The sequence below is a fragment of the Plasmodium malariae genome, assembly GCF_900090045.1.
Source record: "Plasmodium malariae genome assembly, chromosome: 3".
Lineage (NCBI taxonomy): Eukaryota > Apicomplexa > Aconoidasida > Haemosporida > Plasmodiidae > Plasmodium > Plasmodium malariae.
The window spans coordinates 913,059-940,151 of record NC_041777.1 but is presented as its reverse complement, the minus strand read 5'-3'; the positions used below and the strand labels follow the sequence as shown (position 1 = coordinate 940,151).

Here is a 27,093-nt window from a genome sequence, read left to right as displayed (position 1 = left end):
TCATTCTGTTATGATTTTATTATTATTCTGTTATGATTTTATTATTATTCTATTATGATTTTATTATTATTCTGTTATGATTTAACCATTCTGTTATGATTTAATCATTCTGTTATGATTTAATCATTCTGTTATGATTTTATTATTATTGTTTTATTGCTTTATTATTATTCCATTATTTTATTATAATTTTTTTTTTATTTGGACTTTTTTTTAATTTATCAATTTTTACATCGTTATATTTTATTTTTTTTGCTTTTTTTCATTTGTTTTGCTAAATTGAAATATAAGACGCGAATCGTGTACAAAACACTTAATCGTAGAAATGAGTCCAAGCTGAAAAATATCCTTGCTTGGTATGTAGAAACATGTACGAGCATAAAGGGGAGGGTAGAACGAAAATATAAATATAGATATATTCATGAATATATATATATATATATATATATATATATATGTAAATATGCCTATTTGTATATACGAGTAGTTAGAAGAATTGAGTGAGCAAACCACTACAGGGCTATATGTGAATGGTAAACACATCCTAATGGTTCAATTTCCCAAGTAAGTGGACATCATTGGGGGTTTAATCCGATCCGCTCTTTGCACGCATATACACAGGTAAGTGGTGTAACCCCAGACATATGTTCATCCATACGAACACATCCAGCATTAAACAGCTACCAGATAAGATAACCACTACCGGATAACAGCTACAATGAACAGTAGGTAAGAACCATGTTTCACTTAATCATATACACAGAAGAGAACGTCAGCAACGTTAAACAGTTTTTGACCTATTTTGAAAATATATATGATCACAATGGAATCAAACTTTCAAAACAGTGTACTGATAAGAGTAATTTAGAATATGATGATAATAAAATTGACTCTTGGTTATTTAAGGAAAAAGTTGATAACAAGAAAACAAAGGAAAAAGTTGATAACAAGAAAACAAAGGAAAAAGTCGATAGCAAGAAAACAAAGGAAAAAGACAATATAGAATTGATGTACCATTTATATGTAAGTAGAAGAAAGATACACTATTATACCTCGAACTTCTTACAATTGTACATAAACAATGCTAGTAACCTGGACTTATACTTAATCGAAAAGGATGAAGAACCATCCTTAGACGATATAAACGGGGCAGGTAATATGATAGGAAGTAGTCATATAGAGAATAATGGAAATTGCAACGATGATGTCAATGGTCGAGCAAACGGCGGAGGTAGCGGTGGAGGTAGCGGTGGTGGTAGCGGTGGTGGTAGCGGTGGTGGACGAATAAACGGCGGCGGCAATTCCAATGGCCGTAAAAAAGAGAAAAAAGAAAAAAGGGTTAGTAAAGAAGATCAATGGAGGAACTGCGATCCAGTTAATGATTATACCCCTGTTGAAATTAATTTACCACTACATAGATCCCACATGTTATTTCTTCTAACCTTACCCATGTACTTTTCTTTTTATGATTTTTTTTCTCTTATACATGACTATTTCGATTTCATCGTTCAAGTAAAAATTTTTTATGTAAAAAGTAAATTTTCCTTTTTAAAAAAGAATGTTTTACTTTTACCATTTGATGATACAAGCCACTTTTCAAAAGGGGGGATGGTTGTACCTCCTTTTTTAAATTATGTTCACAGTGGTTATAGCAGTTACGGTAGTTTCATCGATAAGGGTAAGGAAAAGTTTATAAATGGGGAAGATCAGAAGAATGAAAAAAAAATGAAAATAAAAAATAATCAAGAAAAGGGTAAAAATAAGCGGGAAAAAACAGAAACAAAAATTAGACCGCGAGTGAGTAGAAATATAGAAGAAGCGGAAGATAAACGTGAAGATCATTCGAAGAATGAAAATAATTTTAGTTATAATAATCTTTACGATAATGTGAATGAGTTTATGGGGCACAGATATAACTTGAATAACTCATCTAGCGACAAATATCCCCTTGAAGGGGAAGAAAAAGGTAGACAAAACAATTTTAATAAGAAAAGAGAAAAGCACCTCCGTAGGGGTTTCTCCAGTAGTGGGGGTAGCTGTGGTCTTAGCGGAATCAGTAACAGAAGCAGTAGTAGAAGTAGCAGTAGTAGTAGCAGTAGCCGTAGCAGTAGCCGTAGCAGTAGCCGTAGCAGTAGCCGTAGCAGTAGCCGTAGCAGTAGCCGTAGTAGTAGCAGTAGCAGTAGTAGTAGTGATGATCGCAGTGGGGGGTGCACAGATGAGGAACGACGAGGGGGCAGTTCTTCACAGGAATTCCCCAACTCACAGGAAGGAATGCAAAGTTACTCTAAAATGGTAAATGGTACAGCGAGAAGGTGTTCAGTGGAGTTATCAAACCGTCTCTATATGAACAGCTGTGATGATTATGTACCATCAGAATGTATAGTTAATAGATTATATGATGGGGAGTCTAACTATTTAACGAGCGCTTCCTTACACACAGACCTGAGTGAATGTACTACAAATAATTTCATAACAGAAAGAAATAAATACTCATTCAAAAGGCGTAATGAAGCGAATAATGGAAAATCTAGTGCTCTGTTAAGATATACCACTTCTAATATGATAGATGGAAATGGAAAACAGCGAAAAAAAGGATATAATGATAAGTCTTCATACAATATAGAAGAACGTATACACATGTACAAAAAGATGTATAATATTGTAATGAAAAATTTAAAAAAAAAAAAAATAATAGAATGTTACTCTGTATTAATTATATTCAAAACACAGATATATGCAGATATGTTTTATAAAAATTTTCATTGTAAAAATTTAAAGTTATGGATGAAGGAAAAGAAGAAAATGCAAACATCTAATTTTAATTATCATATTTTTGAAAATTGGTATATATACTTCGTATTTGTTAACTCCGTATATTATATAGTTCAGAATGCATATGATTCTAAGGAGATAAATACTGACTGCTCCACGAAAGAACAGACACACACTTGTACGTTAGGTGCTTCAGTAAAAAAGGAGGACTACTCTGAGATCGGCGGTAACATAAACCAGAACGTGTGCAGAAATGTAAGTACCGATGTAAGCATCGAACTAATCAGCAGGGTAAACCCCGAGGAAAGTCGTGGAAGGAGGGGCGAACTGAATAATAAACCAAATAGGGGAGATGCAATACTGGATAGTCATGTCAAAAAGAACGAAAATGTGGAATGCTATAGCTACAAAATAGAGGATATCAGGGGAAGAGATTCCCACGATTCACATACTGATGGCACTTTTGTAGATAGAAAAAATGATGAAATTTGTATAGCCAAGAAAAAAAAAAAAAAAAAAAAAAAAAAAAAGAGAAGGAGAAGGAGAAGGAGGAAGAGAAGGAGAAGGAGGAAGAGAAGGAGAAGAAGGAAGAGAGGAAGAGAAGAGAGGAGAAGGAAGAGAAGGAGAAGGAGAAGAGAAGAAGGAGAGAAGAAGGAGAGAGAAGGAGAAGAAGGAAGAGAAGGAGAAGGAGGAGAGAAGGAGAAGAAGGAAGAGAAGGAAGAAGAAGAGAGAAGAGGAAGAGAAGGAGAAGAAGGAAGAGAAGGAGAAGAAGGAAGAGAAGGAGAAGGAGGAAGAGAAATAGCAAGAGGAAGTGAAATAGCAAGAGGAAGTGAAATAGCAAGAGGAAGTGAAATAGCAAGAGGAAGTGAAATAGCAAGAGGAAGTGAAAAGGAAAAAAGTTTTACAAACAATAACATATTGAATGAAAGAGATTCGTTGAATGACATTTCCAGTACACATCTTTTCGACATAAACGATTATGAAAATTTCCTCAGTACCATTATTGTAGATTCAAATGTATGCATATCTACCTGCCTAATATGTATAGAACGGCTAGATAATGAAATGTATTTTATATTAACAAGAAATAAAAAATGGAACTATATTAAAAGAAGAAATGATAACTATTATGAGTTTATCAATCTGTCATGCAACGTGTGTACTATGATCTTTTTTTATGATATTGTTTCGAGGCTGATTAGTAGCTACTCTTTGGCTGAAATGACAAAGGACCTTTATCTGGGCGGTGGTGAGAACGACAATAACGTAATGCTTCGAACATGCCTAGGGGGCGAAGGGAAGCCTCCCCAGGAAGAAACACAACATAAAAAAGTAGATCCGAGAGAAGCACAACAGAGAGAAGTAGATCCGAGAGAAGCACAACAGAGAGAAGTGGATCAGAGAGAAGCACAACAGAGAAAAGTAGATTCGAGAGAAGCACAACAGAGAGAAGTGGATCAGAGAGAAGCACAACAGAAAAAAGTAGATCCGAGAGAAGCACAACAGAGAGAAGTAGATCCGAGAGAAGCACAACAGAGAAAAGTAGATTCGAGAGAAGCACAACAGAGAGAAGTAGATTCGAGAGAAGCACAACAGAGAAAAGTAGATCCGAGAGAAGCACAACAGAGAGAAGTGGATCAGAGAGAAGCACAACAGAAAAAAGTAGATCCGATAGACGCACCGATTGGCACCCCCTCTCACCAAACACACTACAAAGGACTCTCAAAAAAAAAGGAAAATAAAATACGCAAAATATTAAAAGTGAACGAACTAATGACCACGTTAAAATGCAAGCACTGTAATAACACGGACGATATATGGTTATGTTTGATTTGTTCGAATATAGGATGCGGGAGATATCAAAAGAGTCATGCTAAGATACATAGTGCCAAGTACAATCATCATTATTGTATTAATTTGAAAACAAAGAAAATATGGAGCTATATACAAGATTCATTCATAGAAGAGAAATTAGAAAGACAGAGTGAACAGAGAGAAGGTGCAAGGTATATCTTCAATTCAGACCATAGCGATTACAATAATAGCGTCTACTACTATGCAGATCATTATATAAACGATGAATTACATAGGAACATAAACGGTATTCAAAATGGTGTTCTAAACAATGTTCAACATTCCAACGAAGGATTATTCAACGAAACAATAGATTTCGTTGTAGACACATTGTATGACTATAACAGTCATATATATTATAAAATAGTGGATATATTTGCAAATGATATATACATAAGTGATAGTCTAAAAAACGAGCTCTTATACATTCTCTACTCACAGTTATCATATGAGTCAAATATTTATAATAACGCGCTAATTGAGCTGCAATATAAATATCTAAATAATTTTGAACAAAAGAAAAAAGTAGTAAAAAATGTTAATGACAAAATAAATGAAATTAAAAATCAAAATAAAGAAATGGAATCGTTTCTTCGTTCCATTGATAAGTCTATAAAAGCTAAAAATAATGAAAAAATGCAAATACAAGAAAAAATTAAATTCTTCCGGGATCTCAACAGCAATATAATAACTCAGATGAAGTGTCAAATGGGTCAAGCAGTGGGAAGTACAGAACAGGTGGGAAAAACAGAAGGGACCATAGGACAAAGGAGAAAAGAACGAAAGGGCAAAGAACAAAAGGGCAAAGAAAACAACAAGGGAGAAGACAATGATACCAAGAAAATAAAAAGATTGGACGAAACTATAACAAACTTACAGGCGCAAGTGGACAATTTGTTGAAAGACTTATAGTAGGGGAAGAAAATCGAAGTGGAAAAAAGCATTTGTCGCAATGATGTAAAGGTGATATATACTTCATATTGCACGAATGTTTGCGTATGCACTAGTTTGCTTTCCTCCCTTTTCCCTTATCGATACGGATGCTGTTTAAGTAAAATATTTTTAAAAATAGTTCAAGGTGCTTTTATTTGATTTTTTTAAAATTTACCAAAGAAAATAAAAACAAAGCAGAAAAAATAGAAAATAAAAATATAGAAGAAAAGGTAAAAATATGGAAGAAAAGACAAAAATTAAATAAAATATGACAGAAAAAACAAAGATTAATTGAAACTTGATAAAGCAGAGTAAAACTTAAAACATAAGTCCAACATATTAAGCAGAGATAAAAGTGCATAAGAAGGTTGGAAGGAGTAATATATATCACAAAAGGAGTAAAATAAAAACAGTAAAATAAAGAGCAAATTGTTGAGAGTTATACATAATATGTTTACATGTACACGCGTGTGCGTGTATGCTTAGGCACAAAATTGTTAACATGGGTACATATATAAATTTATATTTTTGCGTATGTGCATACACATGTACATACACATGTACATACACATGTACATGTACATGTATATATATATATATATATATATTATATATATATATATGTATGTATACATTTTTATGTATTTATGTGCACACTTGAAGGGAACGTCACAATGGGAATAAACGTGCAAAGGACATCTTAAAAATACTAATGTTCATTTGAAAAAACGATTTGCATAAATTGGTGTGTGCATATATTAGTTATCCACTTCTTCGCACTATATTTTTCAAAAGGGGATAAAAAAAAATACAAATGTGTATATACAACATATATATGTACACATCTTTAAATGTACTTTTGTATGCACGTTTGTGCGTATATGTGTATGGTTGTATATGCATATATACGCTTGTTGGCTGAACGATGCTGCCATTTCCTCGCATCCTTTTCCTACATTCATTTTTTGCTAAATAAAATGGATCTTAGTTTTTCACATTCATATGTTTTATTATGCTTCCCTATCAGCTCACCCCATTTGGTATCATCATTATGTTCCTGTGTGCATACGCCTTGTTATTCCATCTACCTACTTTGATATATAATTGAGTATAATAAAATGATATAGACATAACTATATATGCGGGGGAAGGGGTATATAATTATGCGCCTATTGCATATTTGTTATCTGCTTGTATATACATATATATATATATATATATATATATATATATATATTTATTTTTTTTTTTTTTTTTTTTTTTTTGTCTCTCCCCCCCCACCACTCTTTCATCTTAAAAAAGTTCATATAGCAACTTGTACAATTTCTTTAACATGGCTGATTCCTTAACGAATATGTTGAAAAAATGATTTTTCATTGATTCGTTCAGTTTAAATTTTTTATAATTATATGGCGTGTTAACAGTGTAAGTAGTTGATCCGTAGTACTGACCCCCCTTTGTATTTTTTAAAGGGGAGTATGATTTTTTGCAAATTTCATCATTCTCATTACAGTACTGTATAAAGTCTTTATTGTCAATGATTGCCTTGACTCCATCAGTGTTATTATCATTTGGATTGTCATCACTTGAGTTGTCATTACTGGGATTATCATCATCGCTCGGATGGTCATCACTCGGGTCTTCCTTCGGGGTATCCCTATTCCTATATTCAGTGTGCACGCGCACATTTTTCAACTGCTCCTCCGCTTTGTGTATATTTTTTTCCACATTTTGTAGCATTTCTCCTTGTCCTTGCATATTATTATAAACAATATTACCTGTATTCTTTAATTCAACAGAAAAATTTAATAAATTAGAAACAATATTCTGAGCTAAATCTACTCGTTGTGAACCTTCGTTTTCCCCTTTTTCTTTACTTAATTGCACAGCAATATTTCTTAGCTCATTTGATTTACCCATTAATAAGTTGATGATATTTTTATCTAATTCTAATTGTAATTTTTCCTTATTTAATAAATCATCTTCTAGTTCTAATACTTTTATAATTACTTTTAAATACTCCTTTTGCTTATCTGTTAAATCTTTTATTTCTAAAACTTTTTGAAGCATTTCTTTTATTTGTCCAAATTTCTTGGGATCCTTTTTCTTATCATATACATCATCATTACTTTCGTCGTCTTGTATATCGTCTTCCTTTTTATCATCAACTTGGTCGTTTTCCTCTTCCTCTAGCTCCCTCGAGTCATAAATTTCACTTTTTAACGTTTCACTTTCATTCTTGTACTTATTACCAACATTTTTAACGGACACATTGCTCATACCATTTTTTTTCGTGTACTGCTTATCACTCAAGCTGAGGAAGGATTCCGACAGGTAGTCGTCTCCTGTTTCCCCTACCTGTTGTGTGTTTCCCACATTTCTCTTATCACTACTATAACTACCACCGCTATTGTAGCGTCCACTATTTATAAAATTAACATTTTTTCTGACGGAGTTAAATTTTTCGTAGCTTGCATAATTTTCACTTAGGAATGACAAGAAATTATTAAAATTTTTCTTTTGTCTATACAAGAGATCTTTTATATTTTTTAGCAAATGGATTAGTAAAATTTTTTGTTTTCTTTCTTCATATATTGCTTCGTTACTATCCATCGAAGTGTACTCGTTTTTATTGTTTACTACATTTGTATACCTATGATTTTCAATATCTCTTAAATTACTTGTTCCATTGATACTCTTTTTACCCTCTAATATATTCTTTTTTATTTTATAGGATGACGCATTGTTATTACGTTTACTATTGCTTCTATTTCTGCGCCTATTTCTTTTCCTATTTCTTCTTCTATTCCTTTGTCTTTTTCTCTGTCTGTTACTGCGTCTGTTGATACTTTCTTTGCTACTTTCACCATTACTTCCTACGCTAGTGGAATACCCGTTGCTACCATTTCCGTTTGTGTCGTTACTTAAATCTTCAGAGTCCACCACCTTAGATTTCGCTTCTTTCATTTCGTTCAACTCCTGCTGTTCTATATAAGCTGCTTCCATATCTACCTCTTCCTTGTCAGCAATTTCTCTATCCCCCTCCTCTGCCTCCAACTGTTCGTCGTATGTTTCATCTATCCCCTCACCACCGTCTTCATTTTCCCCTTCATCCACCTCATCAACTCCTTCCTCATTTCCTTGCGCATCTTCTTCATTACCTTCTTGCGCGTCTTCCTCCTTGTCTCCCTTTTTTCCTTGTCCAGCTTCTTGTATTCCTCTTTGCATACGTTCTACCTTTTTTCCTTGTTCAGCTTCTTGTATTCCTCTTTGCATACGTTCTACCTTGCTTCCTTGCCCAGCTTCTTGTATTCCTCTTTGCACACGTTCTACCTTGCTTCCTTGCCCAGCTTCTTGTATTCCTCTTTGCATACGTTCTACCTTGCTTCCTTGCCCAGCTCCTTGTATTCCTGTTTGAATAGCTTCTCCCTTACTTCCTTGCCCAGCTCCTTGTGTTCCTGTTTGAATAGCTTCTCCCTTACTTCCTTGCCCAGCTCCTTGTGTTCCTGTTTGAATAGCTTCTCCCTTACTTCCTTGCCCAGCTCCTTGTGTTCCTGTTTGAATAGCTTCTCCCTTAATTCCTTGCGCCCCTCCATGCACACTTCCCTGCAAACCTTCTTGAGTACCCACTTGCGCACCTGTTTCCTTGCCCCTCTTTCCTCCTCCTAGTTCCCCTGCTTGTAGCTGTAGCCCTTCCACAGTTACTATTTCCTTAACTTCACTTCCGCCTTCCCCTGTTTCCATTTTATTACCATTATTTTTTGTAGTAATAAAGCACTTGTACATTTTTGCATCGCTTGCTACTTCCTCCTTAGGAAGTTCTTCTTGACTTAGCACACTCACATCTTTAGCATGTGTTTCATTCTTTTCGTTTAAGCTATTTTTTTTTGGTATATTTTTGCCCTTAGAAGGTCTAAGAAAAATATATGTATTTATGAACACGTGAAAGTAAATTAAATATACTAGGATTTTCATCTTATTCAGTAACAGAAAAGTTTAACGAACAAACCGCCACTGAAGGTGCAAACCGTTTAATGGTGAACAGACTTTTATACGGGGTGCAAAAATGATTACTCGAACCAGTACACACATGCGCACATGTACATATATAAATACATACATATATACGTATATACGCGACTAATATATATATATATATATATATATATTTTTTTTCTTATCGCGCTTCTGAGAAAGGGGTTTGCAAAAGAAGAATAACCGCAATTTTCATTTAGGATATGAGAAATGAAAATTTTTCAAAGTACTTGGACAATAGACACGTATACATATATACTTACATGTATAGACATAAGCGTTTATACGTACTTAAATATATATCCATACACTAATAAACACATATATATACATATATACATATTTAAGTAACCATTTCGTTTTACTTCTCTACGTTTTACTTCTCTACGTTTTACTTCACTAAGTTTTACTTCACTAAGTTTTACTTCACTAACTTTTACTCCCATGTTTTGTTCAATTCTGTTCTGTTCTGTTTATTTTTTTATTTGAAGCAATAACGAAATAGCTATGTTACACGTTGCAATTTCTATTTTTTATTTTTTTATTTTATTATTATTATTATTTTTTTTTTTTTTTTGTTCAGGTAAAAATAAGCACTTTTATGCACTGTTCAGAAATGCACACATACTTCAGGTCAAATTGAAGGCAACTTCATATAAAGTTCAAATCAATTCAAATCAATTCGAACCGCAGATAACTTCATATCAATTCATATCAATTCATATCAATTCATATCAATTCAAATCAATTCATATCAATTCATATCAATTCGAACCGCAAATAACTTCAAATCAACTTGAAGAAAATATGTTATTTTTCCCAATAGAGTAATTAAAAAGAAGACACAAAAAAGACAAACATGGCGATATAACGCTCATGACGTAAGGGAATGAAATAAATAATAATTATCCAAATGAAAGAGGCCAATTAATAACACAGAAATTAAACAGTACACACATTCATGTATATAACAGACAAACTGTCTAATTCTTCTTTTGTTGTAGTGCTAAAAAAAAAAAAAAAAAAAAAAAAAAATAGAAAAAAAATAGAAAAAAGAAAAAAGAAAGAAGAAAGAAGTGTAACTCAAGACGAAGTATGACGAAAAAAATAGAACTAAAGATGATTACATACAGCTAAGGGACGATAAAGCTCAGAAGCTTACCTGCTCAACAGAATGCTAAACAAATGTTAAGCTGTGTAACAAAATTAAAAGGATATATACGAAGACTAATGTTATGTAGGGGAGTAAAGTAAGACATGGTAGAAAAAGCCTCTGGTACTAATTTTTAACTGTAATATCTCTAAACAATTTTACAAAAAAAAAAATTTTAACTATTCAACGAAAAAAAAAAAATAATAATAAATAATTAAATAAATTAATATGTTAATAGGTTAATAAGTTAATAAGTTAATAGGTTAATATGTTAATAGGTTAATAAATTAATAAACTAATAAATTAATAAGTTAATAAGTTAATAGGTTAATAAATTAATAAATTAATAAATTAATAAATTAATAAGTTAATAAGTTAATAAGTTAATAGGTTAATAAATTAATAAGTTAATAAGTTAATAGGTTAATAAGTTAATAAGTTAATAGGCTAATAAATTAATAAGTTAATAAGTTAATAGGCTAATAAATTAATACATTAATAAATAAATGTATGATGCAAAAATGACTTAACAAAATCAAGCGCTTACCAATGGAGGGCTCCTTTAAAACAGTTTAATATACCAGAATGGAAGAAAAAAAAAAGAAAAAAAACTCGTATGTACCATGTTGAATAATCCTGTATGCACACAATAATTAAACGTTCTCCTTTTGTACAGGAGAACGGCTTTTTGTAGGTAAAAAAAAGGACGTGTTGTAGGATTCATAAATTAATGCTTTTATTTACCTTATGGGATGGAAGCAAACTGTACAGTAGACTTCCCCCCCTTGTATTAAAAAAAAAGGAAAAGTAATTCGTTTCTCCCACAAAAAAAAAAAAAAAAACAAAGTAACACACAAACACGTAAACACACACACGCACACACGCACACACCCACCCACACACTCGTGTTCATTTTTTGTATCACATAAAATCATTGCACGTGTGGGCATCCTCCCTCTTCTGTACATGCCCCCACGGGCATTGCTCTAAAGTTAGCTCGTCCTCATATTCGTCCCCCTCATGTTTATTATTATTATCATGTTGCTCCGTACTGTTTTCAAAAAAAATGGGAAATTTCAAAATAGCTGCTATACCTGACAAGGCATTTAACTGTTCGCCTGATGTATGATTATCAGAAAATATATAGACACTTCCTCCAAATTTTTTAACGTTTTCAATCATTTTAACATATTCTTTTCTACGATTCACATCGCAATTTCTAAATGTCTTATCAGTTATTAATAACGAATCGATTGCATTAACAGAGGCAGCATAATTTAATTCATTATATCCGTAACATACTTTTTCTTCGTTTTTTTCAAATATTTTGTAAAATTTGTTAAGAATATTAACATGAGATACAACTTTCATATTAAGTATTTTTTTCTTCATACATTCATCATTTAAAATTTCGTTTAAAGAATTTTTATAAATACTAGAAGTCTTTACAATAATTATTTTATGCTTAATGCTTAATATTTCTTTATTATTTTTTACATCCGATTTTTCATATATATAATCAAAGAAATCATTTTTATAAAAACCTGGACCACCGAAGACAATACATTTCATTTTTTCAAAATTTATATTTTGATATAAATTATTTAACACATCACTAAAGAATTTTTCTAATGATTTTTTATATAAAGAATTGTTGTTATGTTTTTTTTCTTTTTTTTTATGAATTATTTTATTAACTGTAAATATATTTTTATATAAATATTCTGTAAGTAAGTACATATTTGCATGACCACAGTCAATTAACAAAATACCAATTTCTGCACACTTTTTTATATTTGTACATTCTTCTAATTTCTCTTTATATATATTATCCCAATTCTTTTTTACGATTTTTATTTTCTCATTTATACCTATATCGAAAGTGTGGTATTGACCTATTTTAACAAAGTCATTGGTTTTCACATTTTTACCTGACACCCTCAGGTTATTATTTACTGAATCGAAATCTATTTTAGTAATACATAAAATTAACACCATCTTCTTTATTTCTGTAACATATGAATTGTTTCCTATCTCTTTATAAACTTTTCTTGAAGTGAAAGCCTCTATTTCGTCATTCATGCTTACTAAATTATACAAGTGCCATAAATCATCATCTTCCTCCAAAAGGAGGGATATAGTCATTTCATTGCCGTCTCTTTTTCTGTATAGCAGCTTCATGCTCGGAAAATGCGCACGATAAAAGTTACATATGTACGCGCTTTACATACAAGCATACATACGTACATACATACATGCATACATAAGAACACACATACGTACATACATACATGTATACATAAGAACATACATACGTACATATATAAATTTACGTATAATATTACACCTACGCGCAATATATAACATATAACACAGTAGTACCTCTACGCGCTTGCTCTATGTTCAGCGCCCTTGATCTTAATTTAAGAAAAAAAAAAAAAATTTCCACATTGACATTGTTGATATAATTCCCGCATTCGCCATATATTCGCTGTGCGAAAATGTATGGTACTCGTACAAAGATGTGCATAATATGTATATATGTATATACGTACGCACATGCATACATACATATACGTATATACGTATGTACATGCATACTTACATATATGTATATATGTACGTATTTGTGTGCCCTATTGAACACCCCCACCTCCCAATTGAATTATATTTATCTATAAAATTTTGTGCAATAAAATATTTACCTCTTATAAAAAGGATTCCAACATACAACCTTTCTTTCCCCTTTTTTTTTTTTTTTTTTTTATATATATATTTTTTTTTTTATTTACTTTTAATGTACTTATTATTTATAAATTTTTGCTTTCTTTTTCCACGCAAAAAAATAGTATTATCAAAATGCATAAAATAATTGATACAAAAATAGTATAGTACCATGGGCAACGCTTGCGTGTTCCTATGTCCTCACAAATTTAATTTTATATACATGGTATATGCACAGATATGTGTACGTTATATAAGTACTTATACTTATATATATAAATTACTCGATGGGTGTGAGTACTTTTCAGTTTTACAAGTGACAACGGGATGAAGTTGCTTCCTTTTTAATTTTTGCGCATGTAGTAAATATGCTTATATTTCAGGATAATTTTCATGCTTCTCATTTTTGTGAAAGAATATAATTTTTTTTTTTTTTTTTTTTATGTAATATATTTTTTAGCTAATCTTATGTAGTAGAATAAACATTTTTTCATTTTAAAAAATAAATGTCTATTTTTATTGTGAAGGCAAGGATTAAAAGAAAGATTGGAATGTGCAAATATTGTAAAATGAGATATAACTTTTACCAGAACACCCAGAATAAAGGAGTGTATACTTTTAAAATAAGCCCATGTACAATATGAGAGTTCAATTTGTAAACTTCATTACTTGCAATTCTTTAAAATGCTTAAATATTTTGGGAAGGAAAATATACACAGCACAATAAAAAAAATAAATAAATAAAATAAAAATACACATATACACATGTGTACTTACAATTGTGTACACATGTGTGTGCGTACTTTCCCCCCCCCCCTCCAATGTTCTAACATCGATAAAAATTGATCATTTTAACTTTAACCATTTGGGGATATATGCCAAGCTAATAACACAAATCACCACACCATATGTACATACATACGTACATGCATATGTACATAAATATGTATGTATGTATGTATATAATGTAACCATTCTACGTTCAGCAAAAGGTAGAATATCCATCCTACTATTATTTCCGAAATATATGAAAAAATAAAGCAGAAGTAAAATTTTTAATAGAAAACAAAATAACCTTCCTATTTCTTCTTCCTTCTACAATATGTTAACATGAACCATTCGTTTGATGAATATATATTATGGGGTTTTATATTTTTTCCATATAATTATTACACACATTATTTCTGTACAGTCATATGTAACATACACCAATTAATTATACACACTAGTGAACAAACTTGTGTATGTGTGTGTGTGTGAGTGCGTGTGCGAATATAAAAACGTGTGAACACTTATACACATACACTGTACATGTATTTTTTCCTCAAGGCATGTTTTCCTTCCCCTTATATGTACACATAAAAATACGAAAGAATTATAGTGAAACGTTTTTGGCTAGCTATAAATTTTTATTCTGCACTTGTTGCCACAAAAAAAAAAATAAATAAAAATAAATAAATAAATAAATATATATATATATATATATATATATATATATATATACACGCATATATACATACATACATATATACATACATACATACGTACAAACGTATATATATATTTTATTTTTTTTTACGCGTTTCTCTAATCCTCTGAATTTTGTCTGTTTTTGCTAACATATTCTGGAAAATATGAACTGTTCATATTTTATCAGCAGGAATGGAGGAAAACTTTTATCTACATCGTAAACAAATTTTGTTCCATATTTTTAATTCACAATGAAACAATTTCGTTCCCTTTTAATGGGATATATAAGTTAACAAAAAAAAGTAAACCATAACGATATATTTTTATTTTATTTTTTTTTTTTATCTTCTGTTATATATGCATTTGGGTCGTTAAAGATATTTAATAAAAAGCCTAGTGTTATATTTTTTATAATTTTATATGATCATCAAAATATGTTTACAAGACGATCGGATAAAACAAACAAATGAATGGATGGAAAGCACAATTATTCCGACTAAATTAACTATATTTTATTATTTCAAAAATACAATTTAAAACTTACCATTCATTGTTTTTATTTTGCTTAACTTTTTTTTTTTTTTTTTTTTTTTTTTTTCTTCTTCTTCTTCTTTTGTCTAGTCCCAGGAACTGCTAATTCAAAAATGGAAACCTCTTTAAAAAGACCCTTTAAACAATAAACATCACAACGGAACAAATTTCGAGGTAGTTGGTTTTACTTAAAATATAACATAACAATTCAGAAACACTGAGAATGTTTCTCTTTCCCCCTTTTAACTTAATAAAAAAAAAAAAATCCGAACGATTAAAATTTTTTGCACACACATGTGAAGATGACTAACCTTTATTACCAACAAGTTACATGTACATATACACATATATACACATGCCATAAACCAGTACATGTGTATTTATTTTATTAGCTTCTTATATATATAGTGTGACAAATCAACTATGCCTTCCTGAGCTTTTTACATTTGTAACACTGTACATTTGAGTACACATTTTTAGCTTTACAACTATAGCATTCATAGTTCTTTCTACTTATCTGTTGTTCAGAGTTATTGTCAACTTTTTCATCCTCCTTACGTTTTTCAAATAAAAACTTATCGTAACTTATATCGTTATATAACGTTAAGCCATATGCTTTTTCAAAAACATCCTTTTCATATTTCATTTTCTCTTCATTAATATAATTTGGGGATAATTTATTTTCGAAAATATCTTTACTAAAATAGTCAAACGAATTATAAGACACATCGTGTTTCTTCCTTGCAACATTGCTGCTGCGGCTGTTATTATTACTCCTACTCCTACTATTACTGTTCGCGGTATATATATTTGTGCCTTGCTTATATTTTTCTTTTAATTTTCTTCTTGATATGTTTTTTTCATTATCCTTACGAACGTATTTGTTCGCTGCCACATCAGGGTCACAGTGGTCACAATCGCTATCATCGCTATCATCGCTATCATCGTTACCATCATTATTTTTTGTTTTACATTTTTTTTTTTCTGCACCTTTCCTTTTTTTTTCATTAAGATGGCTACGATGCCGATTATGATTGTGTTTTGTTTTTACTTTGTGCTTTTTTATAACTCTGTCATTTTTATCGTACATTTTTTCTTTCATTTTAACATTTTCTCACTTTTCGACATCAGACCAAGCTGGGTTACAACTCTTTCGACAGTCTGCGTATACACACATGTAGGAACACGTACATACGTGCGTACATGTATATATATATATATATATATGTTTTTTTTTTTTTTTTTTTTTTCAAATATTCAGCTACTTACGGAAAATGGCAACAAACAAAGCGCAACGTTGTTCCCGTTAGCACGCTGAAAATTTGCGCATATATATATATATATATATATTCTGTCCTATCCTTTTTTTGGAAATTTCAAAAAAGAATTATTTATTTATTTATTTTATTTTATTTTTATTATTTACGATAAAGTGTATATTGATAAACATACATTTTTATTCATAATGCTTGTAAGTTAAATGAACACGTTCTTTTTTCAAATTATGAAGAACACTTTTTTTTTTCTTTTTTTTTGGGGGGTTGGAGAATTGGTCATTTTAAATTAAATTTATATTCTGATTTGAATTTCATATTTGTTTTTAAATTTGACTTGATTTGATTTGATTTTGTTTTATTTGATTTGATTTTGTTTTATTTGATTTGATTTTGTTTTATTTGATTTGATTTGTTTTATTTGATTTGATTTTGTTTTATTTGATTTTGTTTTATTTGATTTGATTTTGTTTTATATTTTTTTTAAAAAACTAGCACAAAAAAAAAAAAAAATATAAAATGAAAAAAAATCAGATATATTAAATGTAAAATGAGTAAATAATAAATATAAGAGTAGAAAAACAAAAAATAAATAAAATAAAGTTCCTCTTTTCCTTTTTTCTTTTAAGGTATACAATTATTTATTCTTTCATCATATAGCTACTGTTATTTTGTTAACTTTTATTAATTCTGACATCGCTTTACTCCTCTTCTCATTTGCCACTAATTGCCTATCACTTACCATTTTTCTTATTCGTCATTACACTCCCCACTCCCCATTTTTTCATGCCCAATTTTTGTTCGTTTGCACGTCCACTCAGATAGGAAAACATGTAAAACTAATAAATTTAAAACATTAAATCAACATTGCAATATTACAAATTGGAAAAACAGTTAAAACGTATGTTTTATTTTTGTCATCGCGAAGTAGAGCATATAAAATGTATAAATAAATATATATATATATATATATATATATATATATATATATAATACATATATACGTACATATATATATGCGTATATACATATGTACATATATATGATTAATAGCCTTTCTTTTTTTTTTTTTTTTTTTTTTTCCATCTTTTTCCTTTGCACACGGGTTTCTTCTTATGTTAAAAAAAGATAAAGAAGATATGTAAAAGAATACTTATTTCATTTGGAATTTTCTTTTTTTCTTTACATAAAAAATAAAAAAGCAAAAAAATATATCATGTTTCCTTAAATCATGTTTTCTTTGAATATTTTATAAAACAGGCTGATTTTTTTTTATTTTTAAACCCTTTGACATAAATATATCAGCTCTCACAAACAGTCCAAGTAGCCTGACCCCTCATCCGTGATATCTTTTACTTTTATTCAGTTTTATTCTATTTTATTTTATTTCCTCGTTGTAGACTGATGAAAAGTAATAGCATTTCTCATCCACGTCATACTTAGCAAAACTCGAGTTATATCATTTTATATGTACATGTTGCTATGTATATGCTTTTATATGTTTGCGTGTGTGTGTGCGTGTGCGTGTGCGTGTATGTAGGTGTTTATAATGTTTATATGTATACGTATTATATAACGTGAGAACATGAGCTCTCAAGCAAACAACTCTTCACATAGTCATGTCCATTTTGTTATTTCCTCATTTTTTTTTTTTTTTTTTTTTATCCTTCATAGGATGGATAGTAACATTTCAACTGGAACATTTATTTATTTAATTATTTGGTTTGTTTCGTGCATTCTCTTTTGCCTTTTTTTTGCAAGAGATGGAAAAATTTCACGGATGGATATGATTAAGTAGACTTCAAAAAAAAAAAAAAAAAAAAAAAATAGAGAAGTAGAAAAGTAGAAAAGTAGAAAAGTAGAAAAGTAGAAAAGTAGAAAAATAGAGAAGTAGAAAAGTAGAAAAGTAGAAAAGTAGAAAAGTAGAAAAATGAAATATACACAAATGTACATATATAAGTAATTTTTTTTTTTTTTTTTTTTTTTTTTTTCAAATAGATTAATTATCACGCTAGTTTCTCTGGCGGTATTTTGTCTATGGATATTGTAAGCTGAACGAAAAATGGGAATTACATTTACCACATACATAATAAGCATACACACATTTATGTACACATGTGTACATATACATACACATATAAGCGTGAATTAATGCTGTTCTTTTCTGTCGCTATCATTATCCGCTATCCGTCTGATCATTTGATTTTTCTTTCTATTTTTTGCTATATTTTTCCATTCAATTTTTTGCTTTGTTTTTTCTCCTCAGTTGGTTTTGTGTTTACATATCTCAGTTAAATCCCATGGTTTCCCCACAGCGGAGAGTTATAAAAGAATAAAAAGAACATGCCAAACATGGACAGAAGAATTACGTGCTTTACATGAGAACAACATCTTGCATTTGCGGTAAAGCACACCTATACACGCGTAAATATATACACACATGTATGTGTATATACATACATATATTTACATACATATGTACGTACCCATGTATCACTTTTACATTTTTTCTTTTTTTTTTTTTTTTTTTTGTCCACTTTTAAACAACCTATAAATAAATTGCTCTTTAAAAAAAAAATTTTATAAAATGAGAAAAATAAAAATGTCTTTATGTTCTATTGTTTGTAATGCGTAAAATGCAAAAAAAAAAAAAAAAAAAAAAAAAAAGAAGAGCATTAAAATTTGGCGATTTATTTTAAAATATAAAATACAATAACACACACGAATGAGAATAATTTTTCCCTTAAACTTTTTACAACTAAGCAGATAAAGCAGTATAGTAAGTAAAAAGCAATTATTTTGTTTTGTTTTTTTTATTATTATTTTTCTTTTTTTTTCTTTATTGTTTTTCTTTTTTTTTCTTTATTGTTTTTCTTTTTTTTTCTTTATTATTTTTCTTTAGTATTTTTCTTTTTTTTAATTTCAAAAGCCCATGGCAAAATTATTTGCATTACATTTTTGATTACACTCCTAAAAAATGAAAGCACGACTCAATATAGCGAAAATAAATATACAATCATATTTACGTAAAAAAAAAAAAATCTATTATGCATAATTACATGGAGTTATAAAATGCGCCTACTATTTAACACAACTGCTAACCGTAGTTTCCTACCAATTTGCACGACACGATATATAAGTATAAACATATATACACACACATATATACATACCCATATATACATACACATATATACACACACATATATACATACCCATATATACATACACATATATACATACACATATATACATACACATATAAATATATACCCATGTGCATATAGATTTGTGTTGGTGCGTGCGTGCATACATACATATACTCACATATAATAGGGATGTAGTTTCCCCTTTTGCAATTTCCTCATGGGACCCATTTACTATTTGTACTACGAAATATATATATATATATGTGCTTATTTTGGCACGTCCTTTTCGGCATCTAAACTGGCTTTAAATTTCTGCAATTCCGATTCAACTTTTAAAATAAATTTATCATCATCGTCATCATCATCATCCCAGCCTAAATGCGGAAGGAGGAAAAGAGAAATAAAAAAAAAAAAAAAAAAAAAATTGGACAAAATATAACAGTTGTATAACATTCCAGACAGTTGTTAATGCGTGTAATGTGTCCATACATATACACATATGTATATTAGTACGTACGTACATACACACACACAAGTGAGTACACCCCCTTCACACTCGGCTCTACGAATTAGTTTCAGTACAAACCTACTGCCCCCCAGTCCTCTTCCCAGTTTTCCAAATCTGTGTCCACATTCAAAGCTATACTGCCTAATGAAAATTACGAATGAGAAAAGAAGTAATCAAAAAATAATAAATGGATATATGCATATATATATATATATATATATATATATATATATATATATATCCATGCATATATATTTACTGCATCACTATAGTGCCTCATCTATTTCGGTATATTCACTGCGTCCGCACAGCTAACATGAATCAATGGGCAAATAAACATGTACATAATAACACGTGGGCACGTTGTACGTACGCATGTGTGCATATTGTGAGAATAGAAGTGTATACCCATTTCCTCAAATTCTTCCAGTTCGTCATCCGGCTCATCAAATATGTACATGTTATCGTCATTTAAATCATTCGATTTCCCATCTGGTTTATTCTCTTTCATCAAATCATTTTGATTTCCGTTTTCCGATATATTCTTTTGCATTTGTAAAATTACAACTCTCAAAAAGGACATGAAAATTAAAAAAGTGAAAAGATTGTACTCTTTTTTTTTTTTTTTTTTTTTTTTTTTTTTTTTGTTTTTTTGGAAATAAATATTACTATTTCCTTATGCTAAATAGGTAAACGTAAATGTTCTTTGCTGCTTCCAGATTCTGTTTACTGCTTGCTATTCACTGCTTGCAATTCAATGCTTGCCGCTTACTACTTCTTACCGTTTATTGTATTTTTTTCCCTTTTTTTCTTTTCCTGGGCTTGTATTAGTAAAGCATTAATAATATAATGCCTTTTTCTTTTTAAATTAAATCTTTCTAATCTGTATATACGAATATAACATGCACGTCATTATTCTTGCCAGTTTGTATTTTTCGCTTTGGCTTTTCGAAAAAAATTAAAATTTTGTTCGGTAATTACTTCATACGTATAAACAAGTTCATGCAAACATACATATATACAAACATATATACATACATATATACATACACGTGTAGCATATACTATATCGTAAGAATATAACTATTTTTTTTTAACTGAGGTTAAAATAAAAAAAAAAAAAAAAAAAATTAATAACATTCATTCTTACAAAATGATTTAAATTTGTGATAGTATTTATTTATTTTTTTTTTTTTTTTTCTAATCATTACTACAATGATATGTATTGAATTAGAACCGTTACTCTTTGTATGCTCTTTCTTTTATATCAATGTTTTTGAAACCCGAGAATATCATTTATCACATGATAAGTCATGTCAAAACCATATGTACATGCGTTTTACGGGGTGAACATTTTCTTAATATATTGTACTTATTCCTGATATGCAGCTCATAATATATATTATCGCTCATTCTTTGTATATGTAAGTTTTTCCCTTTTACTTTTTGTACACCCATTGCGTTGGGCAACAGCTACAAGGGAATGAAAAAAAAAAAAAAAAAAAAAATATTATGAAACTGTGTTTCTTTTTACATACATACAAACATACCCATATTTGCTCTCGAACACTAAAAGCAATAATAAATTCATTTTAGCTCATATTGCATCCACACATCTTTTCTGATTACTACTCTATAAAACCTTAGCACGTTTTAGTAAACCCATGAAACAAAATACATTTTTTTTTTAAAGAACATGAATTTATTCTTTTCAAGAAAAAAAAAAAAAAATTATACTTTTTGAAGTAGTAAGCCCTCCCATATAGGAGTATCCGCTCGAAATAGGCTAAACAGTTACTCACACATATGTGTATATATATAGGTACACGTGTAGATGTGAGTATACTTTTGAATATCCCTGCTCATTAAGAGTATAACACCTACAGCATATACACCTACAATACAAACTTGGGGGTAGTCAAGAGTGTAAAAAACGGTACATTGCTTAGAATATTTTTCTTTTTTTTTTTTTTTTTTGTTTTTCCTTTTTTCCTATAGTTGGGGGTACAATTACGTACACTCCTCATATCGTTATCTTTAATTTTTGAGAAGAATAAATCAGCGTGTTATCAAAGGGAAATTGTTTTTAAAAATCGTGTTAAATGAAGAAAGGAATGAAAACAATATTACATAGCATGTTACTTATAACATATGGTATATAACGTGGAACGAATAAAAAGTGCGATGGTACAAACACGTAAGGAAAAGCATATGAATTGTTCATCGTAAGAGAATAAAAAAAAAAAAAAAAGTAAAAACAAAATAAAAAAAAAATAAAATAATAAATCATAAATAAGAAATCATAAATAATAAATAATAAATAAGCAATCATACATAGGCAATCATACATAAGCAATCATACATGAGCAATAATAAATAAAAAATAAAATATCGCAAGAATATACCGAAAACGGTTATGCGCAACTATAAAAGTGTTTAAAAGGAAGAGCAAATATATATTATGTACTACATAAAGGTGGGGGGGAAAAACTAATGATGGCAAAAATAAACAGTTCAATTATGCATTGATTGACGTGAATGTAAACGAGGAGTGCTCGTGTTAGTACATCCATATATGTGTGTATACAAAATGTACATGTATTCTTGGTGAAAAAGATCAAATTATTGTTTCATCCAGTTGCATCCGCCTTATATATATCCTTGTCATTGCTGTAACTATCGCACTATTGCGTCTAATAATGTTACAATGCTACAGTACTGTTATGCCACGATGATACGATACCACGATGATACGATGCCACGATGATACGATACCACGATGATACGATGCCACGATGATACGATGCCACGATGATACGATGCCACGATGATACGAATGATACGACACGATGATACGATGATACGATACACGATGATACGCACGATGATACGATACCACGATGATACGATACCACGATGATACGATACCACGATGATACGATACCACGATGATACGATACCACGATGATACGATACCACGATGATACGATACCACGATGATACGATGCCACGATGATACGATACCACGATGATACTATTTTTTTTTTATATGTTTCATATTTATTATATTACTTTCATCATTTCTACTTTTTTTAATTTTTCTGTTTTTGTTCCACATTCAATCTGATGGGGAATTGCCCAATAGCCTATTCGCTCCTTTGACCTTTCCTGCATAACACTGCCTACATATAGTATGCTCTTATAAAGGCCACCATAACTTGCTGCATTTGAGCCCGTGTGGGTATGCGTCAGTAAAGGTATACATATATATATGTTCATGTGCATGTGCATGCACGTAAGTATGTACACTTCTAACACACCAACTTCCGGATGTGGCTTCCCATCCCTCAGATGTTCTTTACAAAGGAAGATAAGTTATTCACGTTGTAAGGAAAGAGATTACTAAGGGGGAAAGTTAACTCGGCGAAGGTGTAAGTCACTCCTTGACCGCCCTGACCGACAGCTAAGCCGAAAGTAGGAGGTATTTCGTACGTTATAGTAGCTTGAATATTGTTTAACGATTTAGGTATAAATATATTTTTTCCCTTTACAACTGCATTTGTTGTAGTAGATGCTGAATTTTCGAAGTCCAATTTTATGGTATATTTTTCCAAAACTCCTGCATTATTTTTCTGCACATTGGAAACTTGAATCTTTGTTATCTTATTCGATTTTGTACCATTTATGTTTATATGTAAACGTTGACTTAAGGATAAGAAATAAATAGCAACTGCTTCATTATCCATAGGAGTTCTACCTGAACTGGACAGGAATTGTTTAATTTGTTCTTTAATAGTAGAAAATGATTTAGTTGCCCATATTCTTTCTTCTGGTTTTATAAATCCAACTCCCATAACATGTGAGTCATTTATTATACTCCTATATGGTACATCCTTTGCAACATTGGCAAGTAAATTTATCATTTTATTTCTTTCCTCTTTGAAACTATCGCTCTTCTGAACAGGTAATAAATCTTTATTTTCTAAGGCATGTGACAAGGTGGCAGGATAAAATTCATTTACATCTAAATCTAAACTGTTAAATTTGACTTTTAGACCAAATTTAGTTGTTCTTATTACATCAACCAAAAAAGGGGGAAGAGGACAAAGATAAGAAAATTTTTTATTTCTATAACCTCTTCTACTATCATAATAGCCTACTAAAAATGGAATTTCATAAGGAGCGTTTTTCATTTTAGGGAAATAGAAATCACCCAAAGGGACAGTTACATTTGATAAGATTACATAAATTCCTAATGTACTATTTACTTCATTGTTCTCATTCTTTTCTCCTTTAATTATAAAACCATAAATAGGAGAATCGTTAATTGTTATTTTATTTAATGTATCTGTTAAAAGACCAAGAATAGTAAAACACAAGGATTCAGGTTTTAAAGTTTCTCTTAATACTTTATCCTTATCATAAGAGTTGAACTTATATACACCAAAATGTATTTCTAAATCATTTATTAAATATCTAAAATTTTCCATTTTTTTTTTTAACAGCTGTCTTGGTTCATTCACACTATTACGTTGTTGTTTTAGTTCCCCATTTGTATCAATATATAATTCATAATTATTTTTTCTTTCATATGCTATGCTTTCCTTCAGATTAAATGGTTTACCTGTGTTAGTATTCCTCTTTTTCAAGTTATTATTTAACGTATTTGAAATTTCTCTGTACTGTTCTTTAATGGGCCTTACGGCTGCAACAACATATAGAAAAAGGAACAGAACAAACAGCTTATTCATTTTGTACTTCTTTTTCGGAAAAATTAAAAACTGCAATTTGTTCGTTATGGGGAATAGTATCAAACACGCGACCGTTTAAGCATATTTGAATGTCTATCAGAATTGAAGCAGAAAAAAAAGGAGAAATAAGCGAAATGAGCGAAATGAGCAAAATAAGCAAAATAAGCCAAAAAAAGCAAAAAAGAAAGAAAAAGGAAAAAAAGCAAAAAAGGAAAAAAAGCAAAAAAGGCAAAAAAAGCGAAAAAAAGAGTATAATGTTAAATCAAATGGAAATTTAGAAAAAATGGTAAATTTCCAAAACAAATCAGTTAAAAGCAACACACAAATATATAAATAAAACAAAACGAATTGAAATAAATCAGAATGTAGTAAAATAAAGCAGAATGTTATAAGATAAAATAAATATGATGCGATAAAACAAATTGGTATAAAATAAAACAAATATAAACAATACAATGTAAAGTGCAATATGCAACGTGCATCATGTAAAATATGGAAATTAAAAGAAGTTATACAACTCAAAATGGAAAAAAAAAAAATAGCGAATTCTTCCCACGGTCAGGCGCAACGCGCTCACCGCAAAACGTAAGCTTTATTTCGTTTATTTTCAATATTTTAGCTACTTTCACTATTTTAGCTACTTTCACTATTTTGGCTATTTCACTATTTTGGCTACTTTTACTATTTTGGCCACTTTTTCTATTTTGGCTACTTCTGCTATTTTGGCTAGTTTCGCTAATTTTTTTTTTCTTTTTTATGAACATGTCAGGTGTGTAATGTCTGAGACATAAACAAAATAAGACCTTTAAAGAAATGGTAAAATAAGAAATACAGACTACGAAAAATACTGGTGAACATAAAAAAAAAAAAAAAAAAAAAAAATTAATGTTTTGGTTGTCTAAGGTAGCTGTGTCTCAATTCTCAAAAATTATTATGATGTGTACACACAAAAAAAAAATTACAAAACATGTTTGTGTTAAGGATTCTACGCGGATAGCACTTTTTTTTTTTTTTTTTTTTCCCAATTTTCAAAAATTGTAATGGTGTAAATTATTTTAAGAGGCAAAATGGCTGACTGGTGAGCCAGTTTATATACGTATGTATGTATGTAAGTATGTGTATATGTATGTAAGTATGTGTGTATGTATGTAAGTATGTAAGTATGTGTGTATGTATGTAAGTATGTGTGTATGTATGTACGTATATATTATGTATGTATTATGTATGTATTATGTATGTACGTATTATGTATGTACGTATGTATGTATGTATTATGTATGTACGTATGTATGTATTATGTATGTACGTATTATGTATGTACGTATTATGTATGTACGTATTATGTATGTACGTATGTATGTATGTATTATGTATGTACGTATGTATGTATTATGTATGTACGTATTATGTATGTACGTATTTACGTATGCACGCATATATGTACGTATTTACGTATGCACTCATATATGTGTGTGGGTACATACACTTATATAGGCTTTGTAAATTTAATTAATATTCAATTTCTACATTAACATGTCATGTTAAATGAACAGACATTTTGTGCAATGAAATGTTTTTTGAAATCTTATTCTTTAGCTATACATACTTTAAATATAAAAAAAAAAGCATTTTTTTTTTTTTTTTTTTTTTTTCTTTTTGCACTCTTCTTTTTTAATTCTAGAAAATTTATTACACATATTATGCGGGTATTTAATTTTAATTTCCATCTTTATTGATAAGTCTAAACTTTAATTAATTCGCGCACAGAGGTAATATTAATTTTTTTTTTCTTTTCCTTTTTTCTTACTAATTCAGTAAGATGCTACTTTCCTTTCGTATGATACATATGTAAAGGAATACTTGTGTGTCTTTTACTACAAGACGTGCATATAACCTTTTATTTTTTTTTTTTTTTTTTGCCCAAAACATTTTTGTCGAA

The 27,093-nt window shown here is 29.9% G+C and overlaps 7 protein-coding genes across 7 annotated transcripts; 2 read left to right on the top strand and 5 right to left on the bottom strand.

Annotated features, from left to right (window-relative positions):
- Positions 1–738: 738 nt before the first annotated feature.
- PmUG01_03028700 (ubiquitin carboxyl-terminal hydrolase, putative) lies at positions 739–5,538 on the top strand (the record flags this gene model as incomplete). The annotated part of the gene is made up of 1 exon (XM_029003027.1): positions 739–5,538. One exon carries the CDS (start codon positions 739–741, stop codon positions 5,536–5,538), a length of 4,800 nt encoding a protein of 1,599 aa, XP_028859501.1.
- Positions 5,539–6,852: 1,314 nt separating this feature from the next.
- RALP1 (rhoptry-associated leucine zipper-like protein 1, putative) lies at positions 6,853–9,534 on the bottom strand (the record flags this gene model as incomplete). Its single annotated transcript, XM_029003026.1, has 1 exon — positions 6,853–9,534. One exon carries the CDS (start codon positions 9,532–9,534, stop codon positions 6,853–6,855), a length of 2,682 nt encoding a protein of 893 aa, XP_028859500.1.
- Positions 9,535–11,668: 2,134 nt separating this feature from the next.
- On the bottom strand, positions 11,669–12,892 carry PmUG01_03028500 (PelOta protein homologue, putative; the record flags this gene model as incomplete). The annotated part of the gene is made up of 1 exon (XM_029003025.1): positions 11,669–12,892. The coding sequence occupies one exon, from the start codon at positions 12,890–12,892 to the stop codon at positions 11,669–11,671; it is 1,224 nt and encodes a 407-aa protein (XP_028859499.1).
- Positions 12,893–15,893: 3,001 nt separating this feature from the next.
- PmUG01_03028400 (conserved Plasmodium protein, unknown function) lies at positions 15,894–16,574 on the bottom strand (the record flags this gene model as incomplete). The annotated part of the gene is made up of 1 exon (XM_029003024.1): positions 15,894–16,574. One exon carries the CDS (start codon positions 16,572–16,574, stop codon positions 15,894–15,896), a length of 681 nt encoding a protein of 226 aa, XP_028859498.1.
- A 1,847-nt stretch (positions 16,575–18,421) lies between these two features.
- PmUG01_03028300 (V-type ATPase V0 subunit e, putative) lies at positions 18,422–19,082 on the top strand (the record flags this gene model as incomplete). The annotated part of the gene is made up of 3 exons (XM_029008917.1): positions 18,422–18,540; positions 18,745–18,792; positions 19,013–19,082. 3 exons carry the CDS (start codon positions 18,422–18,424, stop codon positions 19,080–19,082), a joined length of 237 nt encoding a protein of 78 aa, XP_028859497.1.
- A 1,080-nt stretch (positions 19,083–20,162) lies between these two features.
- On the bottom strand, positions 20,163–20,956 carry PmUG01_03028200 (conserved Plasmodium protein, unknown function; the record flags this gene model as incomplete). Its single annotated transcript, XM_029008916.1, has 3 exons — positions 20,163–20,269; positions 20,482–20,544; positions 20,812–20,956. The coding sequence occupies 3 exons, from the start codon at positions 20,954–20,956 to the stop codon at positions 20,163–20,165; spliced, it is 315 nt and encodes a 104-aa protein (XP_028859496.1).
- A 2,794-nt stretch (positions 20,957–23,750) lies between these two features.
- Positions 23,751–25,154, bottom strand: PSOP1 (secreted ookinete protein, putative; the record flags this gene model as incomplete). The annotated part of the gene is made up of 1 exon (XM_029008915.1): positions 23,751–25,154. One exon carries the CDS (start codon positions 25,152–25,154, stop codon positions 23,751–23,753), a length of 1,404 nt encoding a protein of 467 aa, XP_028859495.1.
- Positions 25,155–27,093: the final 1,939 nt, after the last annotated feature.